At 47.7% G+C, this 26701-nt stretch overlaps 9 protein-coding genes across 9 annotated transcripts; 4 read left to right on the forward strand and 5 right to left on the reverse strand.

Moving 5' to 3' along the window:
* Nucleotides 1-2127: 2127 nt before the first annotated feature.
* Nucleotides 2128-3198, forward strand: LAJ45_03303 (uncharacterized protein; the record flags this gene model as incomplete). The annotated part of the gene is made up of 3 exons (XM_046112890.1): nt 2128-2511; nt 2594-2760; nt 2817-3198. The coding sequence occupies 3 exons, from the start codon at nt 2128-2130 to the stop codon at nt 3196-3198; spliced, it is 933 nt and encodes a 310-aa protein (XP_045973767.1).
* A 1089-nt stretch (nt 3199-4287) lies between these two features.
* Nucleotides 4288-5119, reverse strand: LAJ45_03304 (uncharacterized protein; the record flags this gene model as incomplete). Its single annotated transcript, XM_046112891.1, has 3 exons — nt 4288-4573; nt 4639-5005; nt 5062-5119. 3 exons carry the CDS (start codon nt 5117-5119, stop codon nt 4288-4290), a joined length of 711 nt encoding a protein of 236 aa, XP_045973768.1.
* A 1069-nt stretch (nt 5120-6188) lies between these two features.
* LAJ45_03305 (uncharacterized protein) lies at nt 6189-7723 on the reverse strand (the record flags this gene model as incomplete). Its single annotated transcript, XM_046112892.1, has 6 exons — nt 6189-6199; nt 6275-6290; nt 6841-6872; nt 6948-7124; nt 7187-7275; nt 7326-7723. The coding sequence occupies 6 exons, from the start codon at nt 7721-7723 to the stop codon at nt 6189-6191; spliced, it is 723 nt and encodes a 240-aa protein (XP_045973769.1).
* Nucleotides 7724-7886: 163 nt separating this feature from the next.
* LAJ45_03306 (uncharacterized protein) lies at nt 7887-8232 on the forward strand (the record flags this gene model as incomplete). Its single annotated transcript, XM_046112893.1, has 3 exons — nt 7887-7972; nt 8030-8085; nt 8171-8232. The coding sequence occupies 3 exons, from the start codon at nt 7887-7889 to the stop codon at nt 8230-8232; spliced, it is 204 nt and encodes a 67-aa protein (XP_045973770.1).
* A 43-nt stretch (nt 8233-8275) lies between these two features.
* Nucleotides 8276-9056, reverse strand: LAJ45_03307 (uncharacterized protein; the record flags this gene model as incomplete). The annotated part of the gene is made up of 3 exons (XM_046112894.1): nt 8276-8362; nt 8418-8738; nt 8793-9056. 3 exons carry the CDS (start codon nt 9054-9056, stop codon nt 8276-8278), a joined length of 672 nt encoding a protein of 223 aa, XP_045973771.1.
* A 728-nt stretch (nt 9057-9784) lies between these two features.
* LAJ45_03308 (uncharacterized protein) lies at nt 9785-10377 on the reverse strand (the record flags this gene model as incomplete). The annotated part of the gene is made up of 4 exons (XM_046112895.1): nt 9785-9810; nt 9918-10127; nt 10200-10257; nt 10375-10377. The coding sequence occupies 4 exons, from the start codon at nt 10375-10377 to the stop codon at nt 9785-9787; spliced, it is 297 nt and encodes a 98-aa protein (XP_045973772.1).
* Nucleotides 10378-13054: 2677 nt separating this feature from the next.
* LAJ45_03309 (uncharacterized protein) lies at nt 13055-14498 on the reverse strand (the record flags this gene model as incomplete). Its single annotated transcript, XM_046112896.1, has 2 exons — nt 13055-14147; nt 14239-14498. 2 exons carry the CDS (start codon nt 14496-14498, stop codon nt 13055-13057), a joined length of 1353 nt encoding a protein of 450 aa, XP_045973773.1.
* A 2291-nt stretch (nt 14499-16789) lies between these two features.
* LAJ45_03310 (uncharacterized protein) lies at nt 16790-20742 on the forward strand (the record flags this gene model as incomplete). Its single annotated transcript, XM_046112897.1, has 4 exons — nt 16790-16829; nt 16974-16991; nt 17082-19240; nt 19321-20742. 4 exons carry the CDS (start codon nt 16790-16792, stop codon nt 20740-20742), a joined length of 3639 nt encoding a protein of 1212 aa, XP_045973774.1.
* A 1009-nt stretch (nt 20743-21751) lies between these two features.
* LAJ45_03311 (uncharacterized protein) lies at nt 21752-24296 on the forward strand (the record flags this gene model as incomplete). Its single annotated transcript, XM_046112898.1, has 3 exons — nt 21752-22867; nt 23113-23815; nt 23881-24296. The coding sequence occupies 3 exons, from the start codon at nt 21752-21754 to the stop codon at nt 24294-24296; spliced, it is 2235 nt and encodes a 744-aa protein (XP_045973775.1).
* Nucleotides 24297-26701: the final 2405 nt, after the last annotated feature.

The following is a 26701-nucleotide window of genomic DNA, read 5'->3' on the forward strand; positions in this document are numbered from 1 at the left end:
GTCTGCACAGTATCAATTCCCTACCCGTGGAATGGAGAAAAGCGGTGTGCGACAGAAGCAATTATTTTTTTCTCTCTTTCGTGTGTGTGTGTGTACCTCTCTTTCTACCAACCCTTAGTTCCAAAGGATTCTTTTCCTTCGTTTCTAAACCCTAGCAAGCTCGTGAATTTGATTTTGTCTGTCGGCTTATGATCCTCGCGGGTCAAGGGGAGAGAAAAACAAGCGTATGTTTTTTTTCTTTCCCTTCTCCCTTGGTCGATATGTATAACCCTCCTGTAACTCCCGAGGTCGCAGGAAATCTGTAATGTAATTCAATTGCTGGGTCGTGATCCAATAAGCCGTCGGGTGGGACGGTAAATAGCTCACTCCTCACTCCAAACAACCCGGTCTGGCGCCTCTCACTCAGCCGTCAGTTGTATAGTAGCAGTCAGGGTAAGGTGTGGCAAGTCAATCAGGGCAGTTGGGTAGGGGGGAGGGTTGTAGTGGTTGTGGGTTGTAGTGGGGGGGGGGGGGGTAGAGAGTATGTGTGAGTGAGTGAGTGTGAGTGTGTGAGTGAGTGAGTGAGAGGAGAGCGAGTGTGAGTGTGTGTAGTATAGACCCAGTTAACAGGACGGAGAAGAAGAAGGAAAGGTATGGTAGGTGCTGCTGTAGGTAGGTTGTATGTATGTATGTATGTAGGCCCTCGATAGATATTGCCAGAAGGGCAAAGCAAGCAGGAGGTTGTACTGCGTGCGTTGCGCGTGTATGTCGTATACCTATGTGGTAGTTACCCAGATCCTGGACGTTGTGTGGTGAATGATTCGAAGATGAAAGAGATGCTCGGGTTTCAAGCAGATCCTATGGACAGGACAACGGGAGCGACGGGGATGACGGGATGACCAGAGTGATGGGATCGGGATGTGTGGACTGCACTGCACGGGTTGGGGGGGGGGGGGGGGGGAGGGACGAGCCAGTAGAGAAGTCGGCAGATATTTTTCTTACAGGCACAACGAACGGGGGGGGCGATGACGGAGATGGATGGATGTTGGTCGGAGGTTGTGAGTGAGTGAGTGAGTGAGTGAGTGTGAGTGAAGTGAGTGGTGGGGCTATCAGAGTCCTGCTGCTAGTACTGCTACTACCACAAGCGCAACCACAACCACAACACAACCACAACCACAACCACTACCACTACCAACTATAACTGCTAGGTTGTTTGCTGTTGGGCTGGTCAAAAGGAACTTGTATGAAACGGGGGGCACGACGGGGAAGGCCGGTAGCAACAGTGTGTAGAAATAGAGTGAGGAAGGAAGAAGAGAAGGGGTTTCAGCAAGGGGCGAGTGTTTGTGTAAGGTACGCTGGGTACATCCGCGGGGGTGTGTTAAGGTTTGCAGGTTTACACTGTTGAAGTTCAAGCCCAGTAATATTTCGTGATCACTACCATGAGTGCTAGTGAGGTCACCATCGACCCATTCCTTGTCTCCTCCTAGCACTCGAGCTAGACTTACACAACTCCCTTCCTTTTTTTCTCCTCCTCCTCTTTTTCTCTTATCACAGATCTCTCACTCTCTCCTCCCCCATGCGGTAAGCACACGCCAACCCCGGGCACGAGCACATGACGTCCACGCGCTGAGTGACAGCCAATGATCCAATCACCCGCACACGCCATCACTCTCTCTCCATGCAAAACATTCAAAAGAAACCAAAAAAACTGCATGTATCTAAGAAAAAGCACAAAAGCGGTATTATTAATATTGGGGGCATTACCTCAAAAAAGCCCCTCTTATGATAAATAAGAATGTGCAATTAAAGCCATTGTGTCACTCGGCGCATCGATAATGATCTGCAGCAGCGACCCCCAACAACGACGCGCGCGTGTGTGCCCCCCCCGCGCGCGCCGCGATCATTACCAGTGGAGAGTGAGTTGTGGTGAGGCTCAAGACACGCAAAACACGATCTACACTTCTGATTACATGACCTTAATGCGTGACTGACCGCAATTACAAGTGCCATCGACTGCGCTGAGTAGTTACTGCGTGACATCCCCACGAACCGCACACATCTGAGACCGCGAGCCATTGACCTCACTGGGACTCACCGTCACTCTCACCACCGCGACACCACCTTCCTTCCCCCCGCCGCCCGCCGCCCATGGCCTCCTCCCCCGCCTGCACCGCCCTCCTCACCGAGCACCTCCGCTGCACGCCCCTCACCATCATCGACGACATCATCAACACCACCAACGAGCTCCTCTACCACTCCGTCGCCGCCGTCGAAACCTACCTCCTCACCTCCGCGCCCTCCAGCCTCGGCTTCCTCCCTCCCCCGGGCACAATCCGCGACACAAACAGCGACGGCACCGAGCTCTACAGCGACGCCGAGACCGAGGAGCTCGAGAAGGGCATCCACTCGCTCGAGACCCTTCTCGAGAGCGCCGTCGATAGGAGCTTTGACAGGTTCGAGATCTATGTCCTGCGCAATATCCTCACGGTCCCGGAGGACCTTGTGCCGTGGGTGAGGCTGGCGCACCATAAGGTACTCCCCTCCTCTCCCTCCTCCCCCCCCCCCCCCCCCCCCCCCCCCGCGCACAACAGGCGCTGACACATCTGGGCGGTAGAACCTCGACTTCAAGACCCTCCCCGCGTCCACCGCCACCTCCACCACCACCACCCCCACCCCACCCCCACCCCCGCGCCGCCAGCACAAGAAGCACAAACGCGCCTACGCACGCTCCGCCAGACACTCCTCGCATCCCATGCGCTCAACCAGACGCTCCGCAAAGAGGTATCCGCCAACGAACAGACGCTCGCCCAGCTGCGTGTTCTCGTGTCCACATCGAGCGGCGAGAACCCGTTTTCGTTCGTCACGCCGACTAGGGACGCGGCGGCGTTTGCCGTCTCGCAGGTCGACCTCATACGGCAGTTGGTGGGCGCGCTGAGGACAAAGTATGATGCGTTCCGGGCGTCGCAGGAGGCGCAGGGGGTGAAGATGGAGGTGGATGGGGAGGGGGAAAGTGGGGGGGTGGGAGGGGTGGTAAAGCTGACGCCAGAGGAGGAGAGGAAGCGCTATATCGAGCAGATGACGAGGAGGCATATCGAGGCGTCGCGGGGCCTGCGGCTGAATGCGAGGGGCGAGGTGGTCGGGGGTGAGTTTGATGGGGCGGTGGTGAGGAAGGGGTTGGCGGAGGTGGAGGCGCTGGAGGCCGTGTTTGGGAAGAAGTAGTAGTGGGGGTAGGCTATTTATTTCCTCCTTTTTATTTCCTTTCTTTCTTTTCTTTCTCTTGTTGTAATGATGAGGGGAAATGTAGACTTTCTTCTCTTATTTTCCTTGCGGCGACTTGAGTTGGGGTAGATAGGGCTAGCTCCAGATGTAGTAATTTCTGGGCCGGGGAGGATATCTGCTTCGCTTTGCAACTGGGTTTGGCTTAATTACTTAAGGTAGATGGATGTACTTCTATAACTATTCGGTGGGCTATCAATGCCCTGCTATCCTACAAAAGAAATCCCCCAATAATCACATCGAGTGATATGCCATGACCCTACCTTATAACCGGGGGTCATTCACCGTGAGCACGAGAAACGGTGGCGCCCGCTAGAATGTGGGAATATTCTAGCGGTGAGAGGTAATTGGTTGTTAGTTACTCTCCATATACAAGCTGCTGCCCCGCCATGGATGGATTACCGCGCTCCACCGCATAAGGATCCTTTCCGCCCGCCGGGTGTCTATATATAGCTAGTAGTGGCTATGTACGATAGACGTTAAAATGTGTCCACGAAGATATAACACACAGTAAGTGAGATAAGGAAGGGTACATGTAGTGTGAACGTAGGGGATAGCTATACCGAGTGAGATCCCATGACGCATTTACACAAACGCCCACCGCCGCACAATATACCATGCATGATCAGCCAGGAATTGCACTCGGAGACTCTAAATTCAACTGCCATGTCTATAGTATCAGAGGTGAGTAGCTGAACGTCCCCGGAAGTTGTGAGTCAGTTAGGGCTAGAAAGGTACAAGTAGCTGACTACCGGCTCTCTTCGGGTTCCGGGGCTCGGTAACTATCATAGATCGTCTCTTTATGATCAGCGCCAGCACCACCATTAATACTACTCTACGCAGTGCCTATCACCACTATATAATCAGCAACACCGAGTTTCAGCACGCCTCGTCGAATCATCTCTCGGTAAAACGCAGCGCATATATATCCAAGATAGTACACTCATAGGTATATTGAGTTTGAAATACGCAGAGCTGTGTGCTAATATATATACAGGCAAGACACTAAACAGCGCTTAAAACCATAAAAATCTATACCGTCTTCGACCTTGGGTCGAGTGCCTTCATATCCAGCACCTTCTCTATCAGTGCCACAACCGGAAGTCTCCCTCTCCTCGACGCACAATCATGAACGCTCTTCCCGTCCTTCTTCCTCGCCGACGCGTCGGCTCCCTTCTCGAGTAGCATCCGAACCACCTCCTCATGGCCCTCCAACGCCGCAACATGTAGCGGTGACTGGCCGAGGCCATCACGTGCCTCGATATCTGCACCGTTTTCAAGGAGCACTCTGAATACCCCCGGTGTCCAGCATATGCTGCTGTGTGCAAAGGTGTCTTCCCGTCTTTGTCTCGGGCGTTGATGTCCGCGCCCTTCTCCAGCAACACTCGAACTGTGTTCTCATTCGCATAGCCTTCGGAAACTGCAATGTGGAGAGCGGTGTTCCCGCCGTTGACTGGCGCCAGAACGTCGGCCCCGTTCTCAATCAGAGCCCGTAACGTTGCAGGCTTTCCGGCAAGGGCTGCCCGGTGGAATGCGGTCCATCCATAGCGGGTGGAGGCCGTGACATCCGCTCCGTACTGTATCAGCAACTGGACTACATTTTCCCTTCCGGCATACGCCGCATAAAACAACGGTGACCAGGCAAGCATGCTTCGTGCGTTGATATCAGCCCCGCGCTCGAGCAGGAGCCTGACGACGCCCTCATGCCCCCTGGATGCCGCTAGATGTAGTGGCACCTCTCCTCTATGGTCTGGAGTGGAGATATCAGCCCCCTTCTCTATGAGCAGATAAACGATCTTTTCGTGCCCTCTAGAAACTGCTGCATTGATTGCCAGATTTCCTGCAGATTTGAAATCGGCCCCATTCTCAATCATCAATTGCGTCACGGACTCGGAACCTTCAGAGATCGCCAGGCACAATGCCGAGCCTTCAAAGTCCGTTTTTGAGAAATATGCTCCGTGCTGCAATAACAACAGAGCTATATTCGCATGCCCTCCTGCTGCGGCCATGTGTAATGGTGTTTTGTCGTTCATATCGGTAATTGATGGGTCTGCCCCTTTATCGAGCAGAAGCTTGACTACTGCTTCATGACCCCGGAATACTGCAAGGAATAGTGCTGTCCGTCCGTTGAAATACTTCGCCGAAATATCAGCGCCATTTTCCAGTAGTAATCGGACAGCCGTAACGTGCCCAATTGCACAAGCTATGTGCAAAGGCATTTTTCTTCCCGCAAAGTCAAACCTTTCGGTTTTGCTGTCCAATTTGAAGAAAGAGTTCCAATAACAGTAGATGGAGCCCGGTTTTCCAAGAAAATCCATAACCATGTCCGTTGTCAAGTCCTCGCAGACCTCGTGCAGGTGAACGGACAGGTTTTCGACAGCATAACTAAAGAAAGGATGCGAATTGATCTCCGCGGTAAGATATTTAGAACTGGAAAATGTATCGAAAGAAAGAAATGTAGTGCATGCCATGGCTACCATAAAGTCTGCGTCGTCTGGGATGATTAGTTTCTTTAGGAGATATTCATGAACAGTATAGTGCGCAAGTTTGATAGAATTGCTCTGATCGACCACAATCAGACCGGCGCAAACATCTAACAACGTTGTGCAGTCTGGCAAGTCGAACTGATCAAGCTCATATAGGCCTGGCTCTATAGATACGGCCACCCTGATATCCTCAACTGTAAGCGTCCGCCTGGCTTTTACAAGCCAGGAAAGGACTTTTATTGCCAAAACCTCGCAATTTTTGGCTTGCCTGCGAACATGTTGCATAGCCCTGTCATAAGTAGGATCCAACGGCCTCTCTCCAGAAGAAGAGCTTCTGATCTTATCAAGTTCGGCCAATAGTCCTCTTGTCGTGGTTTGTTGGCAAAGATAATTGATATGGAAACGGACAAGCAAGAACCTACAGGAGCTCATTAAAGTAGTCCTGGATCAGCAAGAACCTACAAGAGCTCAGTAAAGCAGTACTGAACAAGCAAAAGCCTACAGCAGTTCAATAAAGGCAGTTGGGTACTCACATTCCTTTTGCACACTCTGCGAGTTCAGTGACGATTCTATTTCTGCATCTACCTTGCTTTACGAGTCGTCTTGCCCTTGGGTTCTCGTCGATTTTCTCCAGAATATACATTTCGACGTCCTCATCTTGGGCCGAGATTTCGATTTTTGCTGCGTCACAAAAAGAGTCTTGGATATCCTCTGGATATTGACGGCTAGTAAGAAACAGATGAACCTGATCCGAGTCTTTTACCATATGATGAAAAAGAGGAAGCAGTTCCTTGCGTTGACGTTCTGGGTGGCATTCATCAAGTGCGTCAAAAACAAAGAACACACGACTGAATAGCCTAGACACCGCCAAAAGAGCGTCATACAACTCCATAATATTGGGTCTCTTATCTTGCCGCTCCAGTCTTCTATGGAGAGTCTCGATTTCTGTGGGTAGATACGAGATTTGAGTTGCAAGTTGCTTGAGTAGGCTAGCAATAACAAGGGTAGGTTTTTGTTGATTTTGCTCTTGGTAGTCGAAATAGATATATGCCAGCCCATAATTCTCTGTCGTTGCTTCGGATTCGATATAATTGATCACAGCAGAGCTTATGAATGTTTTCCCTGCCCCCGCTGTTGACAAAGGTCAGGTCAGCATGCCCGGTAACGAGAATATTGAGACATCTTAGGGAACAATGTCAAACATACGGATGCCGTAGCCCCAAAGCAGTGAAGAGGGTGACTCTGCTTCGTACCATTGTCGGAATTCAGGCGCTTTCAAAAACCACTGACCCGTGTTTTTCTGCTTCAGATTACTAACTTCAAGATGTTTTGTATCAAAGCTATCCTCATATAACCAGTAAAGAACCTTCTTGCGCTTCTCAGCTAAAGGTCAATGGCTGTCAGTCCCAAATTCTGTGTATCTGATATGGGAAAGTTATAGTTACCTAATCTAACAGATTCATCTCTTTCTCTCCATCGCCTCTGAGCTATAGACTCTTCCTGCACGTATGTCTTAATCTCTCGAGATACTAGTCTATTTATCGGTCAGCTATGCTTTCTCTAACCACGGCCGGTAAACACCACATTTGATCCGTATTCAACGCAAACATAAAGAAGGTCTTGTGTCTCTCGATCCTCTCCACCCATTGCGCAGTCTCCTTCTCTCTCAATGGCCATTTTAGCCGGTCGATAATCCCCTTCATCTTCAGCTTCTCCAGCAGCTCCTCCAGTTCCCTTGCACAAGCCTCTAGCGGCTTTTCTAACATATGCAGAACCGAGCCGGGAATTTCGCTATTCTCATCTGTGTGTATTTTTAGTGTAACTATTACATTGCTGAGAGCCTGGAGCTCATCAGTGAGGTCGCGGAGGTCTTGGGGAGCTCTCTTGACACCACTAATGTAGCCATAGCTGATTGATGCTGTCAGTCCTGCGAGCTGGATGATACCGATGAGACTGGCTGCAAGCCCGATAGCTTCTGCCATGATTCTTCGGAGATTTAAGACGTATAGGGAGCTTGCGTAGATCTAAGGGTAACTGTGTGCTTTTCAGCAGCTGATTGCGGGGTTATCAGCTTGTGAAACCCTGCAATTTGTCTAATCTACATTGGAGCGACGATATAATTGCAGCATATCCCGAATCACTAGTATGTATCTTGAACCTCTCAGCGAGTGGTATAAAAATTATGGGAATGTCTACGAGGAGAGGATTAATCTAATGTTTATCACGTCCAGGTGAGGTGTCTCGTTTGATAAGGACCCTTGTCAGAAGCTACAGGCTCAGAATTCCAGATTTTCGTTTGGCAGGAAGCATAATATTGGTGGATCAAACATCTCTTGTCTCAAAGGTCTCAAATTCCATTCAAGTGCCAGATTTTATTAAAAACCCGTTATCATGGCGAATCCTAAGGAAGAAAATAATAATAATAATAGAGGAACACAACCTTAACCATACGCTATTGGCTACAATGTGTTCTCTTCCGACCATCGTCTAAGGCTTCTTCTGTTTCTGGCAGAGCTCTCTGATCGGCTCTCCGCTTATATCTGGGTGTGTGACGATTCCAACATAGAAATACTTGTCGTGGTTCCTAAAGAACTGATCCCAATGGGCAATCGACTTGACAACTTTGTCCCAAGCATCGACTCGTCTTTTCTCCCTTCTTCTTGTGAGATATCTCACCCTGCCTGCCATGGAGCCATCCGTCTCGAGCCTTTCGATTTCAGCCTTCTCAGCCAGGTCGGTCTCGAGCTCAGCACCCTTGATGTACATTTCCTCGAGTCCACGCATATCCCAAGTCAAATCCTCGCGGAAACAGCCGGAGACGAAAGCGCGTGCCGCGTCACGTCCAGAGAAAAAATGGTACCCGCCGCCAGGGCCATAGGTAGCCGGGTTCGCGGTGACATCGAAGACGCTTCCGTTGACAGCAACGTAGATTGGGAGTTTGGGGTCTTTGCCATCATAACGCGCGAGCTCGGCATCGGTGAGATTTAGGGGAGTGCGCTGCACTGAGTTAGTATCTATAATGTTCAAAATCGAAGGAATAAAAGAACTTACAAACATCATCTTGACATTGTTCCATCTCAAAGCAGCTGGCTTATAACCCCATGTGAAGCTCTCACCGTCGGTCACGAACCAACTCATGACACTGCTAAGCACTATAATTCCAGAGATAACGCGAAGGACATCGAGGAATGAGATTCCGCTTTGGACCTCAGACTTAATCTTTCGCTTGGTAGAGTTTCCAACGCCAGGCGTGTCAGCGGCGGTATCGGTAGATAGCGGTTTACGGTTACGGATTGCAGGGTCTTCGGATGCCATATTTGCAGATTGAGTGTGGATAAGGTGTGGTTTACCTGTTGAGACCCGACTTTGTGGAAGAGAGGTGAGCTCTATAAGGACAGATGTTCAGATGAGGCACACGGATTTAACTGGATCCGATACAACGGGTCTCTCCGGGGTTAGAGCTTGAATTATGGAGAGATGTCTGTCTCCTTACTAAAAAAATCTATCTCAAGCTTCAAGCTCAAGTATTCAAGGAACGCGGTGTTCGGGCCAATCTAAATCACGAATGCGACACGAAACGGATGGCCGGCCTCGGGATGCCGCCAATATATTAAAAAGTCAGGGGTGTGGACACCACAACCTCGTTGAAACCACAAAATTGGGAACTCATCAGACATCAGAAAAACCAGCATAATAAAAGCTATGATCACGGATATTCTCCAGAGTAAGGAAAATTAAGGCGGCCGCTTAACACCCCCTCACTATTCACTATTTGACAGTAGACCAGACGCGGGCCTGAAGCTTTAAATCATAAATCTCAGACGGTTGTAAACTGCAAACTTCGAGTCACAGGTTCCAAGTCTCCCATACCTATTCCAGATACCCATGAACGAACTGTACGCGGCATAACTTGTTTGTGTTGATCTTGTCGAACCTGACACCGATCCAGAAATCCCATTGAAATAGTACGGAACAAGAAATGCAACCCGGAAAAAAAATTGAAATTTATTTTACTTTTATTGGACCCATCCTCGTTATCCTACTTATTCGGCCGCGGCGACAGCACGGGCTATTACCATCGTTAGCAAATGTCCGCCCGGTTAACCATCATCTCCCGAATATTCTGCCTCCATATGCCATAATCCGCAAAAGCAAGGGACCGCAAGAGGAACTCACTGTAGATTGACAACTTGGAGTGACCGACAACCTTCTTGATCACGCCCTTCTCCTCCAAGTCGGCGAGAGCCTTCCTGGCCAATGATCCGTTGATCTTCAAACGGTCGACGAGAACGGCGACAGTGATCAGACGGTATGTCTGTACATCCTTGTTGAGTCTGTCCTGGATGGTCTTGTCGGCAACAACAGCGTGCTGGGCCTTGTCCTTAACTATTTTTCGGTGGGCGATTCATTTAGTGTTCGTTCAAGATAGTATTTCCGGAAAATGAGCTGTGAATGTACCCTTTCCCTTGGACCACTTCTTCTTCTGCTTCTTTCCTCCTTGGGCAGCTGCTGGGGCCTATATTTCGAGTCTCCATCAGCTATCTATCGCCACACGTCGCCACAAAACCCCCTCTCGGCCTCCTTCTCCTCTTCCAAATACCCTCCGTCGACGCTGGAAGAGATATCGACGTACCATGATTACTGACTATATCCGTCGTTCGTGAAAACTTGTGTCGTGAGGAACGAAGCGCGTAGTAGGTTGCGGTTATAGTTGGTCGTTGGTCGTATTTCCTCGTTTTCGCTAGGCTGTGAGAGTAAACTTGCGGCGTAGGTGGGGAGATGGTGGTGTGGTGTGACGGTTTGCGCCAAGACACACAGTCAGGGTTCAACCCCAAAATTCATGTTATCAGATAGATAAGATTGAGTTTTATTAAAAGTTCATTTTTGGTAAGGTTTATTATTGCTGGATTACTACAAACTTATGAGGAATAGGTAGGACACATTATTACATTCACCAATGTAATAAAGAAACAATCATCTTAAATCAGAATCAAAGCACCAACAAAAATCCCGACTATCCAGGAAAATAACAAGAAAACCGGAACGACAGAAGCATATTTCCCTCCACTAACTTCTACCGTCAATTGACTTGGAGCGTTGGTCCTAGTAGAGTCCTTCCGGACACCCGAAATGTCTCCTTGTGCAATGCTAGAAGCCGGAGGTCTTTGCGTTTTTGTTGCTCGTGGCCCCTGAGAAGTTGTAGGCCGCTGCGAAGTCTTTGACTTTTGGGGTGGACATTGCTTTGTAGTTCCCTGCCACTTAAGGGCTCTGGTTATTTCCCATTTCTTAACACAGTTGAAGCATGTGTCAACCATGTTCTTATATCTTTCACGACATATGCATGGGAAGGTATCGTTATCTACCCCAGCTATGCCTATAGGTGGGGGGAGATATCTAGGGTCGGGCAGGGGAGCGCCAGCTCTGTGAGCTCCATCAATTCCGTCGCAGTAAGTAATTAGGGAAGGAATAGGAGCACAGTCTCTAGGACAGGGGATAACATTATATTCATCCACACACGTCTCGATCATCGCCAGTAACATTGAACGGTGGGTAATATCTTTATCTGGGTGTTCAAACAAACATTGGATGCACCCCGGGGCGTCTTGCAGGAACCCGCCACTATTACACAGGCATTGTGGATTAAAGGCTGCATTAGAGGCCCTATTAAGAACAATATCTTCTCCCAAACCACAAGTGACTGATGATGGCAGCAAGATATTAGCCTCGCATATACTGACAAAGAACGATTTATAGTAAGAAATACTTACATGCCCTCTTATAGGCACCGTCACAATCGCTGCTACATTCTATAGGTGATGAAGTCAGGTTAAAGACGTTTCTTTGAACAAGTACATTTGGTACAAAATCAACACTGGGACTGTTGTTTTTATCCTGCTGGGCGGATATAGCTATAGCCAGGGCCATGACGGAGAGAGAGTAAATAAAGCCGTTGAAATACATGGTGGTAGTTTAGGTATCCTCTTGTTATTTGGGTTGTAATGTTTATGGAGTATCGGTACTAAGCTTTGAGATTTATGTACTACGCACACCAAAATGAAACCTGTCCAAGCCATTACATCATATAGACACCTATGTATCCACAAGCTTCACTCTCAGTCATTTAACTACATGTATCAAGTCCCATCATACTATCGAGTATCAACCCCTACTCTCACATGTAGCCATGAGATATCAAGGAATTGCTATGTGATACATGCAAGTTTGATCTCAGTATAAACTTTAAATAGTGCGGTAATATATGAGTTGAGCCGGTTGATAGGGCATGCTACACAATATGGAGTCTCGAGGTTCATCATATGCATATACATGTATATAACAGAGAAGGGAGGGGGTTGTAAATGTAAATACATATACTAATATGGTAGTACCCGTACTTGTCAATACTACGATGATTCATCATGATATTGACGCTGAAGATGATGACAGCTCAGGATTATTACCTGGGTACGCCATGTGCTCATCTCTTATGCTGTACCTACATAAGGGCCCTAGGTACTAGATGTACTGTTATATGTCCTCGTACATGTATCCTACAAGGGGGGCGTCAAAAAGTAGCTATGTACATGTATGTGTAGCTCTAGCTCAAAAGAACAAGTATGTATCTCCGTGCCGGGTACGAATACTGCAGTAATCGGATATTGAGTTGATTAAGTACATGTATGTATACAGAACTATGCAGTATTCATTTCTCTACAGGCAATTACCTATCCTTCGTATTTTCACACCCCTACTAGACCGACAGAAGATATGCACAGTGTAAAACGAACGGATTTATTGAATCCTAAATCAGAGATTCTATGGTATCCTTTCATATTCCCCAGAATCCTCTTAAGAGCAGCCGTCACAGCATCCTTCCCATTTCACCTCAAATTTCTCACTGCTGTGTATTAAGATACCACCCTGTCTTAAAACCTTCGACATCTTCACCTCCTCCTCCCATACTCGCCAATTGAATCGTGAGCTATCGCGATCGTAGTATTTGAACCATAGTTGCGACTCAAAATTCATCCATCCAGCGTACTTTTCCGCATCGTGAGTGTGCCACTTCCAAGGGCGAGTACAATCCCCAACCCAGATCCATCTGTGTCCTTCGGGAATCAACGATCCCATACCGTTTTTTCCCCTTATAACATCCCGCCCCCATGCATTTGCTAGCATTACTGCAACTGCAGTGGTCTGGGCATCGTAAAGGTGGCCACCATGAATGACGAAAGTTGATTCGAAGATTGGCCATGGGAAACTCTTTTCAGTGTTTTTTTTATTGCGTCTCCGACTAAACAGACGTATTGCTTTCAAGTTCTGGAAAGATGATAAAACCGACTAATTTCTTCCCAGGGACCCCAGATATTAACAGCGAGTTCACGCAACTTCCCTCCACGGTCTTTCCACCCCTCGATTGGGTTGATAACTTCGCTTGTGCCGCCCGACTGGGGTATGCAAATGGCTTCTTCCACTACTAAAACCTCAAGTGTAAGTAAGTGACGTTTAAATATTGTGTCAAAAACCCCATGGATGCCTTTAATGTCGATCCTATCAGATATGGATGATGAGTCTGTTATATCAGGATCAAGAACATATAGTTCTCTCAGCCCACGGCAACGACCGAGAAATTTCTTTAGGTAACAGATCCTGCATTTAACCGCGAAAACCTTTAAATGTTGCGGTTGACGTAACCTGAATCTTTCTACTAATATATCGATAGTTTCTAAGGTATATGTTGTCGGGAGCCCTTGTAAGTCTAAGGCGGCGATGTTCTGCCAGCAGGAGTAAGAGCTCGTTTTATCATAGTTAAATTGCCATTTTGTTGGACCGAGCTCAAAAATGATGTTTATGTCCACTAGCCCCGACCTGCGGACCCTCCTTCTGAATCTTTTTGAAGGTGGAAAACATGTGTCCCACATAAAATTGACCCATGACAGAAGTTCATGTGCACCAGTTGCATATGATTCTTGTTCAGTTTGTGAAAATTCCCACAACTCAGTATGAGCTCTTATTTCTATACGCTTCAATCTCCTTCCAGACTTGTTAGAGAGAAGACGATCTTTGACGACGCGTTCTATTTCGTTGAACCTGCCTCCAATCATGATTCCTAATATGACAAGTTCCTCTAGATTCTTAAAACCAACCAAACCATGTAGATGGGGTTCGTATCTACTGTTGAATCCAATGGCACTATTAGGGCCGTAGTTGGCAGGGTCAAAAGGGTCCCAATCCCGAAAGTTAATTGTCAAACTAGTTAAGTTTGGCATGTTTTTCAAGGTATCCAATAACAACCCTGTCATACCCTGCGCTGGACTGTGACTTAGAAGACGACATGAAACTGTCTTTTGAAGTGCAGTTTTATTGGATCCATAATAAAAAGTGTTATAGCGCTGAGGATTGTAGCTACAATAGGACGTAGTAAATTATTAGATTTTTTTCTGGATCACCGGCCTGTTGGACCAATTGAAGGAGATATGATAGAGATTTTGTATACCTGAATTTCTCGAGCATTGGCATGCTTTTTAACAGATCGACGAGAGTTCCACTCAACGACTGATAGGTTGAGCACCCCTCTGGCCTCCACATAAGGTCTCTAACTCCCTCGGGCCTAAACTCCCCAACCTCATACAGATTGAATTCTTTTTCAAATTGAGGGAGAGAGTCGGAGGCGAAGATTACTCTCTGAGCTTCCCATTTCTCAACCCTTAGCTCCCTCGCATAGCGGAGGAGATGCGGCTTTTGATACATGGCCATCGTTGAAGATATCCCACAATGATCATGGTGGGCGCCACGGGGTTCGATTCTGCGTCTTTTCTCAAACGGCGGTTCAAATTCGATTTTTTTTGAGACACATCTATAGATAGGGGGCGGAGAGATTGGTTTTAACAGGTGGTCGATGGGGATGAGCTTTTCATTAGTTGTAACCTCGTATACAAAGAGCGGCGAACGAATAGAATTGATTTGTAGAGATGAGGGAGCGCCAGGTTATAAAGGGTTCGAGAGGTCAGAGCCAGCGAGTATAGATCGTTAGATGACTCTACATAGCTGAGAATTTCTATCCAGGTATCTATTGAAAACTTTTCTGTAATCTTCAAGGGTGCTCCTATCGTCCAATTCTCAAATTTCTTATTGAACCTGCTCCAGTTCATTATACTGGCGGATTCGTCGTCTTTCGCGGCTTTTGTGCAAGGTGGCGACCTCTGTGGGAGTTGGAGCACTGTAGAGGTGTAACAGGGCCCCTCGCACACCTCCGGTCCTGAAGTTTCTTCTGAATTTGGCCAACCTAGGAAAGATTTTGATTTTGGTGTATGCGGATCTTCTACATCTTCATAATTTGGTGGAATTGAGGCCGGCTCCTTGGGAATGTCGCCAGAGGCAGGCTGTTTTAAAACCATTCCTGAAGTCATGTTGGAAATGTGTAGAGAAATGGGATGGGTGAGACGAGCTGCAGATGTGTGGACCTAAACCGATAAACACGAGATAGTTTAGGGTTATGTGGAGGATAAAGCAGTCATTCTAGGGCAAAACCTATGTAGCCTTGTATGTACCAGTAAAATGTATGGCGCGTTGGTGGATATCAATCCCCGAGTGACGATAATGAATAGGCTCAGCGTGGCAGCAGCCCCGCGCCACGACAACGAACCACCGCAGCAGCAAGTCTTACATGTGACGGATAACCTAAGGTACTTTTATCTTTATAATGGGCTTAGAATCCCTATGCCTCCCCCACGAGTGAGCAAACTATCACTCTGACTTGAAGGCTGCAGCTCAGGTTTGTATAACTCCATGTCAAAAATCCTGGGACAAGCCCTCGTAGCAACTCGCGGTTGCGTTGTCTCATGATTTTTGAACGAGAACTATACGTATAAGTTGCCTACTTATGTCCGCCGCACACTTGAAGATGAGTTCGAATCCTAAATATGTTCAAGTTGAGGTGATTGGTCATTATTAGTGTGGTCCACAAGGCTGCTGGAGGCAAGTAGATAAATGTGTCTCAAGGTGCCTCAATGTGCCTCTGCATCGTAATATGGTCTATGCCTTTGCTTGCTCGTTCAAAAAGAGGTGATGCCTCGAGGTGCTCGAGCTGGCTCGAGGCAGGTAATTACTACACTTAGATCTGTCAAAACGTCATTTTATTGCAATACCTACTAGAAGGTAAATGTAAGGAATACTTCCAATGTTCCTATCGGAAATATCAACCCTACTGAATATATGCCACTAACACTATGATTACCTAAACCTCGAGGAGTTCGAGGCGAGATCTCGAGCATCAGTGCTTCGCGAGCCACACTAGCCATGGTACAATCTAGTGGTGTATCTATGTGTATTTAGCACACGACTGTGGCTAACCGTTAGATTTGTACTTATATGCACGCATGTAGCTACAAATTACTCTTGCAAGGTTTCTGTGGTTGAGACTTACTCCATGAGTACTATAGCTGAAGCCCTTCAACTAATAGCTAAACACGGACTGCTGGACTGACCTAGCTTGGTTTAGATTCTAAAGAGCGTTGTTAATAACTAAGAGAGTAATGTAAGAAAATGAAGAAGTATAACGGCCTGGGTTTGCAACACCCCGCTTTCGGGAGCGTCCGTTAAGTTAGATTTGTCCTCCGGTGCTAGGGCTCTACTGTATTGTTAGCAATCTCCCGCGCATTGATGTTTCTTGAATGTTTCATACGCGTGTATAAGAGGAGTGCATACTAAGTAGCTAAACACTTCATATCTGCATAATAAACATAAAAATATTGCTTGAGCTCTAGCTAGCTGTGTATGTGTGTATCGTGAGTCGTTAAGTACCCGGAAACCCGAGATTTGGGAAACCTTGGTACGTTGATCACGGGAGATCACTCATGCACGACGGTTACTCCACAGGGTTAGGTCTGAGGGGCGCCGGGCTAGGCATTGCATCTGGGTCATCTCTCACATGCAAGCGGACAAGCGTTACTTGGCGCCAAGAAAGGCTTGAACGTTGCGCGAACACTTGGGCTGGGCATAGATGAAGCGCGGCTTAATGCTACCGATCATCACCAGACCGGACAGACATGGACACAAGCCCGGGGGATCACAGACACGGAGAGCTAGGTACATACCTCTTACGGTGAAGTTGAGAAAGCGAATACAACAATATTCAAACCATTCTTCAAATCTATTTACCCCCCCACACATATACATACAACACCGGAGAAAGGGATCTCAACAAAGGGAGAAGGAAGGAACTGTGAGAAGGTGTCTCCAAGGTGCCTGGTAAGCTAGCCTCGAAGTTATTCTCACTCATACATGTATTCTGCCCCCCACCCCCTCAATATACTAACACTCTGTCCTCACCCTTACAAGATCTACCAATCCAAATGGCCATCCCATACACGCGACGAACGCCCTCCCTCCCGTCAACTGAGTCCACCCTGGCCCCTTCGCAAGTACAACATCAACCCTCCTCCTCAACGCTCGCAAACTCCCACACATCTCCCCTAAGAGCATCCCCTGGATCATCGTCACGGAGTAGAACCATATCGAGCGCTTTCTCACTCGGAAGGAAACCTACAAAATCTCGGAAAGCAGGTGGATTCCTTCTCGATACTGCCACCGTGAATGATGGGGGTGAACGGGAGACACATAAAGATGCGAGGGAGTTTCAGGGAGGCTATGGACATCGGGGATTAGGAACTGGGATATCCAGTCTGGAGCCGTCAATGAGAGGCTATAGGGGACCGATGGCACAGGCAAACGAAGAGCTAGTGACGGAAGATAGCGATACAGCGAGAATAGTCTCGCTTGCTTTAGCGAATGGGGCTACTCGGAAGGTTGAGACGAGCAGAGTAGCGGCACAACACAGGAACACTTCTAACAATATGTGGGCCCCTGAAATTGGTAACGGTGTAGGTGATGGGAGGGATCGGTGGCTCAGCGCGTCGTCGACAATGTTTGGACAGCCAATAAGTCAAGGAAATATCCATGGGAAAGCCCGTGCAGTTTCTCCGAATCGTGGGTTCTTAATGACCAGCAGTATAGATACACGGCGCTCCGTCTCAATCGGCGGCCACAGTTCTGGAAATGGTTCACGAAGATTGTCACCTTTAAATCCTTCATCCTCACCCCCACCTGCACCAGGGCCAGTGAACCCGCGACAAAGTTATCCTAGTCCGATATCGCCTTTGCCATCAGGTTTCCCATATCAGCAGTTGCAAAAACAACGAGGTTTGCAGGAACAGCAAGAGCTTCGCGAACTACAAAGACAATATAAATTCACCGAAGCTACAATCCAGCGGACTTTAAAAGCGAAGCGACAACTAGAACTCTCAGATCTCTACAAGAGACTACTAGAAATCTATCCGTCCTCTGATAGTCCATTAACAGGCTCGGCAAGGCACGGTAGCGTGGGCTTGAGCACCGGAAGAGTCTATAACCCTCTCATGTCAATAAGAAATAAAAGAATTAGGAACCGAGAACGGATTCAACTAGATCTTTCTTCATGGGAAGATCCGGGTGCAGTTGGTCAGTGGGTTGAGGATGTAGCGGTGGCCGTTCACGACTCGATGGAGGCTGGACACGTGAGACCACCGAGACTTCCGCCTCCGCCACAGCCAAGTATGAGTGTTACAAAAACGAAAAGGTCACGGTTAGATTGGGTTATAACTCCGCAAGAATTGCTCGCAGAGTTCTATTGGATCGAAGAAGCGGATCGATTGCGGCGGGAGGAGATACAAAGGAGTGATGAAAGAGCAGATAAAATACGTAAAGAACAAGTTAAAGGCAGTGGGAGTCATACGAGTCTCAAGAGCTTACTCGAGAAGGAGCATAAGAAACATAGAGGCTCATTCGAGCTCACTCTTAAGAAGCGGAGTTTGCGGAACCTAGAGGATGAGGGTGTAGACGGCCCTACTAAAAAAGACAGTAAAAGAAAGCCGAAACAATCTGGAGAGTTCCACCATTCACTACTACAACTTGGATCCCATCGCGATGGGAGTGAGGACCTTGCGTATTCAAACCCGCCGAGTTCATCAGATGAAAGTGGTCATAGTAGTGAGAGTGAGGTCGATTATACTTCGGAATATTCAGACCTGGAGGTCGACATATCTGGGCCTGAGATTGACGCTAAGGCAAAACGAAAACACCATCGTCGCCGTCGAAAGCTAGGAGACATCATAACCGGTGGGAAACACAGCAAGAAAAAGGCGAAAAAGAAACGGGGCGATACATATATCTTAGATGCCGATGAACGGCGGAGACGGCAAGAGCAGGAAGAGCTGGAATGGATGGCAGAAATGGGAGGGAGGATGCAGGGCCCTATTGCAAGGACATATTCCGCAGATGAGGAGTATGACTCTACTGGGAGGAATGGAGATCCAAGGAAACAAGATCATTCAAGGATGGCGACAGCAATGACGGGAATGAGCCTACCGACTGCACTTGGGGGTAGCAAGAGCTCATTAGAAAGATATGGGAACATCACGGCACTGTCTGTAGCAGGGAGGAAAAGCGTCGACTTTGCTGAGGTTGTTGTACCAAGCATTGCAATTTCTTTAAGCCCACCAAGAATCAAGGTCAGGGATGAGGGATATGACACTGATGGAAGGGGAGGGCCAAGAAGAAAGAAGATGAGGGCGGGAAAGAAGAGAAAAGAAAGACAAGCCCGGCCAAGAAGCTCTTAGAGAGGGGCCAAGAAGCACTCGTGAAAGCACGGGAGGGCAGTTTAGATCGGCGCAGGGAAAGCTTGGATATAGATGGTCCAGTGCACAAAGGAGCGCTCAAAGACAAAGAGAAGGAAAGCAGAAAAAATCGTCTAAAGGGCCGTGTTGAAAAGATCCGAAATGAGGTGGGCACCAAAGTTGACCACTTTATCTTCAAACGAGACCCAGGCGGATCCGCACAGCCTAGCCCTACAGGCTCCATATTTGCAGAAAGTGTTGGCTCCAGGAGTGACGACGATAGATTTCGCCTGTCCAGGGAAAACACAATTTCAGCATCGGAACCGGAAGACGAAGGAAGGAGGTCTGGGAGACCATGGGGGAGGTCCTCGCTTGAAGTTCCGGATACGAGGAAGCCCACAAGGACGACGACCAAATATAAAAGTTCATTTTCTCTGAGTGCGATGCCCAGTATAGCATCGCCTGGTGTTCCTTCTTCTCCCATTCTCGCGAAATGGGCAAGCAAGTCTAGACTTATGCAGGACGATTTTGCAACATCAGACGTGGATACCGATGATGACCAAACTTCAAGGCCTTCCAGATTATCACCACCGGCGCAAGAGCTCTCAAGGGATGCATCCCCAGTAGGGTCAGTTATCTTCCAAGCAAGTGATAGAAGACGCATGCCCCCAATCGATCGTTTCCGATCAATAGCACTTGAAGCCATCAAGACACTACCCAAACAACCAGTTCTCGCAGCGGAAGACATCCCTGGCCGCAAAGACACTCCAGAAAGCGTGGAAGAACCAGTGTTCGCGACACGCAAGGAGCTTATGATGGCAAAGGCTCATCTGACCCGTTCGGGCATCTTTGCGCGTGGCATCACCACGAAACGGGCACGAGATGTGGGCACAGCCACCATCGTTGCTACTGCAAAGGAACATATGCTTTCCTCTGTTGCTGTATCACGGGATATTAGCGCCGCAGAACAAGTATTTGTGTGCAAAGCGAGATCCTTCGCAGATAGCACAGTTTCGGATCTGCGAAAATTGATCGATCGCATCAGGGATGATATTGAAACCGAATTAGTGCCGAGTTTGACGAATGTCGCGGAATCAGCTGACGAGTTGAACGAGGAAATGACAACAACATGTACATTGGCTGTCAAGGGGATCAATGATCAGGTTGCTGCGATAGCTAGGAGGAAACGGCGGCAGTTGAGATGGATAAGAAGGGGAGGCTACGTACTATTAGAGTGGGTAGTTCTAGGAGTGATGTGGTGGGTATGGCTAGTTGTAGTCGTATTGAACATCTTCAGAGGTGTTTTTAGAGGAACAATTGGGGCTATTAGATGGATCCTTTGGATTTGAGCTTGGCCAGGTAATGGATCTGGATGTTGGGAATTCCTTTTGTCGTTTTTCATTTGTATTTTGGTTTAATTGCTTTGTGGGGGCGTTCGGAAAGGGTGTTATTATACCTATTTTTGTTTTTGTTTATCACTTTCTTTTGTTTTTGGTATTAGCTAGCCAGCTGTTCCCAATGTTTAATTACAAAGGGTGGGAATTGTAGTGTAGATGGGCGAGTTGTAGATAGATGCGTTACCAGTAATAGCTATGCCAGGTGCTAGCTTAGTTGAGAATTACACAAGAAATAGATGTGTACTTCAGAACTCAGTAACGGATCATCGATACATTGGCCCTCTTAAGACTAGGGCCAAGCGTCAAAGTTGCGTAAAAGTTTATAAATTCTTGGCAAAATTTCCTCTTTCCCCTAGATATTATTAGTCGATATAGACTGTGCACCTAGCATGCTATTTGGCTGCCCGAGGCCTTCGTTCGTTTGGTTGCTACGATAAATCAAGGTTTGTTTGGACCTTTTTATTATTCGGGCAACACGAAAAAGTCTTATGTAGTTGTACCAGTCCATACCATTGGACCCATAGAATTCTGATTCGCAGAAAGAGGTACTCGTAATTTCATAGCGTTTGTGAACACAACTGGGTTGCATACCCGCAAAATCCTGCATAAGGCTCCAGATTTTGGTGTATGCAGTCTAATGCAGACCCAGCTGTGTTCACATTTATAAAAAACCTGTGGCTGGAATAGCGGGGCTGGAACACTGTCTCAGCCACTCTCATCACGCATCACCACCCCTCTTCTTCTTGTGTTGGCAGCCCCAAAACAACCTGAACAGAAGGAGTGAAGTGTGTGTGTGTGTGTCTAACTTTGTCCTGCAGACGAGTGACAAGTTCTTCCTCCCCCCCCCCCCCCCATTTCAGTAATCTCGCCAATCACTCTCCGCCTCCCCCCGTCCTCCACCCCCCCACCCACCACCCACCTTCCCCGTGGAGTCCCTCCCTCTTCATACCCCTCCCCCGAAATGCCCCTCCACGGCCTCCACCACCGCTCAAATTCTAACACAAACTCTCCTGAGGCTCCCCCCGCTTCCTCTTCCCTAATACAAGCCGCCCAAGCCCTTGCTGGGATCGGCGCTCCCAAGCCCGCCGGCAATTTCCAACAGCCCCAGCAGCAGCAACATAGCCAACAACAACAGCAGCACCAATCCTCTCGTGGAGGAGACACCTCACTCCGTGTACAGACTTCTTCAAGCAATCTCAACGTCAATACCTCCTCGAGCGGTGGTATTACACCTATCCACTCGGGTAGCACAGTCTCCGCCGGTGGTTTCTCTGCCCCGTCATCAGCTGGTGGTGTCGGCTTCGGCAACAGTGCTCCCCTTCCGCAGAGCAGCATAGACAAGCTTCCTGCGCCATTGCAAATCCAGCAGCAACCGACAAAGAAGAACTTGTCATTTAATTTTCCATCCCCCACGAAGTTGCCGAACCAGGGAGATCTTTACTCTAGCCCTGTAGGCGACTACTCAGGTCATAGACCGTCAGATCCTATACAGGCCCAACAACTCTCATCGGGTGGACAGCAGCCTCAGTATCAGGCATATCACGCTGCTCAGTCGTCTTCAGCTACAGGTGGCAGACCGCAAATCCAAAGCATCACTACAGCACCGGGAGCAATCCCGCAGATAGCTACAAGCAGCGGGGGCGGCATCCCAGCACAACAGGGACAGCCGTCTATGCATAGGACCAACACAACGGGTGGACTATCGCATTCATCATCAAATAAATACTCCCCGAATATCAACACAAACTTACCACGAGACGCGGATTCCAGTCCTTCTGCATCTGGATCAAGAAAGTATACACATCCGGGAGCATTGACGCCTACATACACAAATTCATCCCAGCACAGTCATTCAGGTTCCACAAGTACTGGAATGGGATTGCCCGGAATGACTACAGGTAGCAGTGCCAGTACCAGGGAGAGAGAAGATGTGGTCGGCGGTATTGGGGCGGTTGGCAATGGACGATGGATGAGCCCGTACGCACTGTATGCGTTGGATTGGTGCAAATGGCCTGTTAGTAATGGAGGGTATGGAAGGGTTGCCATGTGCAGTTATGCAGAAGATAGCCATAATTACGTGAGCTCTCCCCTTCACACTTTTCTTGTTGTTGCGCGGTATGTGCGGGATGACCCGAGACAATCATATGGTGTTGGTTTTGCATACAAAATCAAATTCGACGAAGTGCACATTTAGTGGATTTGGTTATGTAAAACTGCATCATGATTAGTATTGTCTCCGGTAATTAGTTGTTAAATAGTTTGCTGGATATTGTGGACCCTGCGGGGTTGAAGATTATTCAACGGGTGAACTAACGGTTATAGATCCAAATCCTTGATACCAGGCCCACTCCTGTAAATGTCAGCCACGGCGACACGCCTCCTCCTGCCCCTTCTCTAGAATTCACCAAACTCGCTGAAGCGTCCCATACATACCCAATCACCCGAATCCTTTGGGAACCTGCGAGCACCACTAAACCTCTTACTGACTTGATTGCTACCTCCGGTGACCATCTCCGTCTTTGGTCCATGCCAAATTCCCCATCAGGCACATCTTCCTCCTCGGCCACGCCTGCAGGTAACTCCATTACTCGTACCAACACTCTCCGCGACCCACCCACGCAGAAACTTACGCCTCTCGCGTTATTGTCTAACAGTAAAAGCACTGACTTTACTGCTCCTCTGACAAGTTTGGATTGGAACCCGATCAGTCCTAGCTTGATAATCACCAGTTCTATTGATACCACTTGCACTATCTGGGATATCCCGACACTAACGGCGAAGACTCAACTCATTGCCCACGATAAAGAGGTTTACGATGTGCGGTTTATGAGTGGATCCTTAGACGTGTTTGCCAGTTGCGGGGCCGACGGGAGTGTCCGCATGTTCGACCTTCGAAGTCTAGAACATAGTACCATCATCTATGAGCCCGGTGTCGGTAAAGGTGCTAGCGGTGATTCTTCAAAAGAAGATGGTGGATCGCCTGTCGGCGGCGGCGGATCCCCACCGCCATTGCTAAGACTAGCTGGTTTGTGCCCCCTGGCCTTTCAGGTTTCAAATCATCTGTGATGTAGCTAATGAATCCCTCTATAGCTTCACCACACGACACTCACCTAATTGCAACATTTTCGCAAGACTCCAACATAGTCCGCATTCTCGATGTCCGCCAACCAGGTCAAGCCCTGATAGAGCTGAAGGGCCACCATAACAGCGTTAACTGTGTTGAATGGAATCCAACACGTCGTGGTATCATTGCTGCTGGAGCAGATGATTGTCAAGTTCTTATTTGGGACCTAATCAATAATCCAACTGGGCCAGCTAATACTACTCCCGGTGGTACTAGTGGTGCTGGTGGATTGGGACAGCCGAACCAAGAGAGGATACCAGTCGCGAGTTGGAGATGCGACTACGAGGTTAACAACATCTCTTGGAGCCCAAGTGGAGCGAGTGGTGGTGGGGAATGGTTGGGTGTGCTCGGTGGGAGGGGGATTTGGGGAGTTAAGGTATAATCGGGTGCTGAACAGGACAATGATGACCAATGTTTTTATGGGCTGGTGGTACTGCTTTTTATATTGTTGGCTGGTAGGAAGTTAGCAGTTTTTTCTTTTTTTTTTTCCCTTTCTTTATTTACTTTATTTATCGTAACATCGACATCACCACGTCCTTTTCCCACCTAGTTGGTTAAAAATTACGATAATGAGGAATGGCTCGGCTATTCTGTATTTGGTGTGTTGCTTGACTTCTGGATTTTCCATTTGCGAGGTTGTTTACGTGCATTTCATTCATTCCATCATATCTCTAGCGCGTTCGTGGTGGATTTTGGAGGATGGGTTGAGGTTATCGTGGATGGAAGCGCTGGCGCACCTATAATTAACGAGACTAAGGGTACGAGTATACAATAGATCCTAGATAAAATTCAAGCCAAAAATAATGTACTCTCGAGTATGTCCAGCACCGCATCGGTGATGATATACCCAAATGAATTATCAATCAATAGCGGGTGGTGATCACAGGTTATCACTCGACATAGACAGCTTCCTATCCAGCTGCGGCCTGTGTCATGGGAAATCACTCGGTATTGATAGATTTTGCTCAACAACCCGTTAACCGGAATTTCGAATTAGTCTACTCTGTCTGATACCGAGTCAAACTACCGGAAATCAGCACACGAGAATCGGACCCGTACCGGGCGCAAACCATCGCACCGCTGGTAGGCGCCCTGTAACACGATACATGTATGTATATAATACCTGCAATACTATAGGGACAACACTTTTGATCCGCGATACTAGATTTTTCTAGATTTGTCCAGCCTTCTTAATAAGTTCCAGGTTTTCTTAATATACCTGCAGCTCTTGCCCAACGAAGAAGAACCCGCACCTAAGCTATGGAAAAAAGTTGATCCTTATGATATGAGAACTACCGCGTTCTTTCCGCCGATTTGTAGTCACTTGCACTATTCCCCCTCAAAAGCAACCCGGTTGCACTGAGAACCATATGATTCTGAGACCCTTTCTCGGGCAGATTTCATGTACGACCTGAATGGCCACAACCCCTATCACGATCTTTTTTTTTATTTTTTATTTTTTCGGATCACCCCATGTTTTTTTTTGTTTCCGCGGTTCGTCCTACTAGACATTTTTGTTGGGGACATGCACGTGCTGATCTCACAGAAAAGGCACGGGAATTCCGTGTTTTTTTTATGACTTGACGATCCATCTATGTCGACTTTCCGGAGATATATTGTTTTGCTTTTCTCTCTATGTCTCGGAGGTGCGGGATCGACCATAACTGATATATACACATGCAATTATTTAGTCTAGATTTCTTTATCTGTCAGTGAGGTTTTCGAGATAATTACGGGAAGACTTTGTATCACCTATCGAAAATTCCAACAAGGAAAAAAAAGAAGAAAAAATTAGTACTCTAGAGATGCAGCATGCATGCAGCATAATCATAATACCCATTCCCTGGATAGTCCTTCAATTGCGCAAGCGGCATGCGCATCAGTCTCGTATGGCGAATACTCTTGGAATACCGCCATATCAACTATGTCATCAACTGCATAGTAGTTATTTTAATGAGCATATATAATAGATGTAGATCGGCCCTTGCAGCTACACCTCGGTACCCCTCATGTTTCAGTACGCAAGACCATCAACAGCTGGCCCGTGTGAGAAAATCTGTTAAAGATTGGATTAGGAAGACAATGTTGACTATCTCAAAGAATCTAAAATGCATTAGTTGTTATATACTATGTGCGCGAGTCTCAAGAAATGCGTTGGACATGCAGATCACGATAGATATGTCATGATGAGTGATGACTCGTGATTAATCCAACTACGCTAGCCCAGAACCGGTCAGCGCGTCTTAGGTTCCCCCGATCGAAAAAACTCTGAAACAATTAAAAACCACACTATGGAGGCACAGATACATATTCAAGAATATCGTGGCTCTTTCGACCAAATAATTGTAACACATAAAAAGAACACAACGACTGATCATGATATCTCACTCACTAATGTACCACAGAGACAGCTTGGCCTTTTTGTAATAGGCCAACCTTCTTTCACTTTGAAAAATAAACTCAATAGAGTTCATCCTATAGGCATATTAGTGCTTTAAATCTCTCAGGTCATCTTCACACATAACGTACTTCGCGTTTTCAGACTGCCTGCAGGACCATAGGAGACACACTCAAGATGTAACAGAATTTCCAAAAATAACAGGATACCAGCCACAATCCTGGAAGAACAAGCTTTCTGCAGTCCAATCTGGGGGCGTATCATCATAAGGTGCTGCACTGTGGTGGGACAAGATCACATGTGGATCTTTACAGAGGCTGATGCAGTCAAATCTTTGATCACGATTCGCACTAGAATTACCAGATGAACCGCTGCTGCTTGTGCTTCTG

The sequence above is a fragment of the Morchella importuna genome (assembly GCF_003444635.1).
Source record: "Morchella importuna strain M04M26 chromosome Unknown Morimp01GS007, whole genome shotgun sequence".
Taxonomy (NCBI): Eukaryota; Fungi; Ascomycota; class Pezizomycetes; order Pezizales; family Morchellaceae; genus Morchella; species Morchella importuna.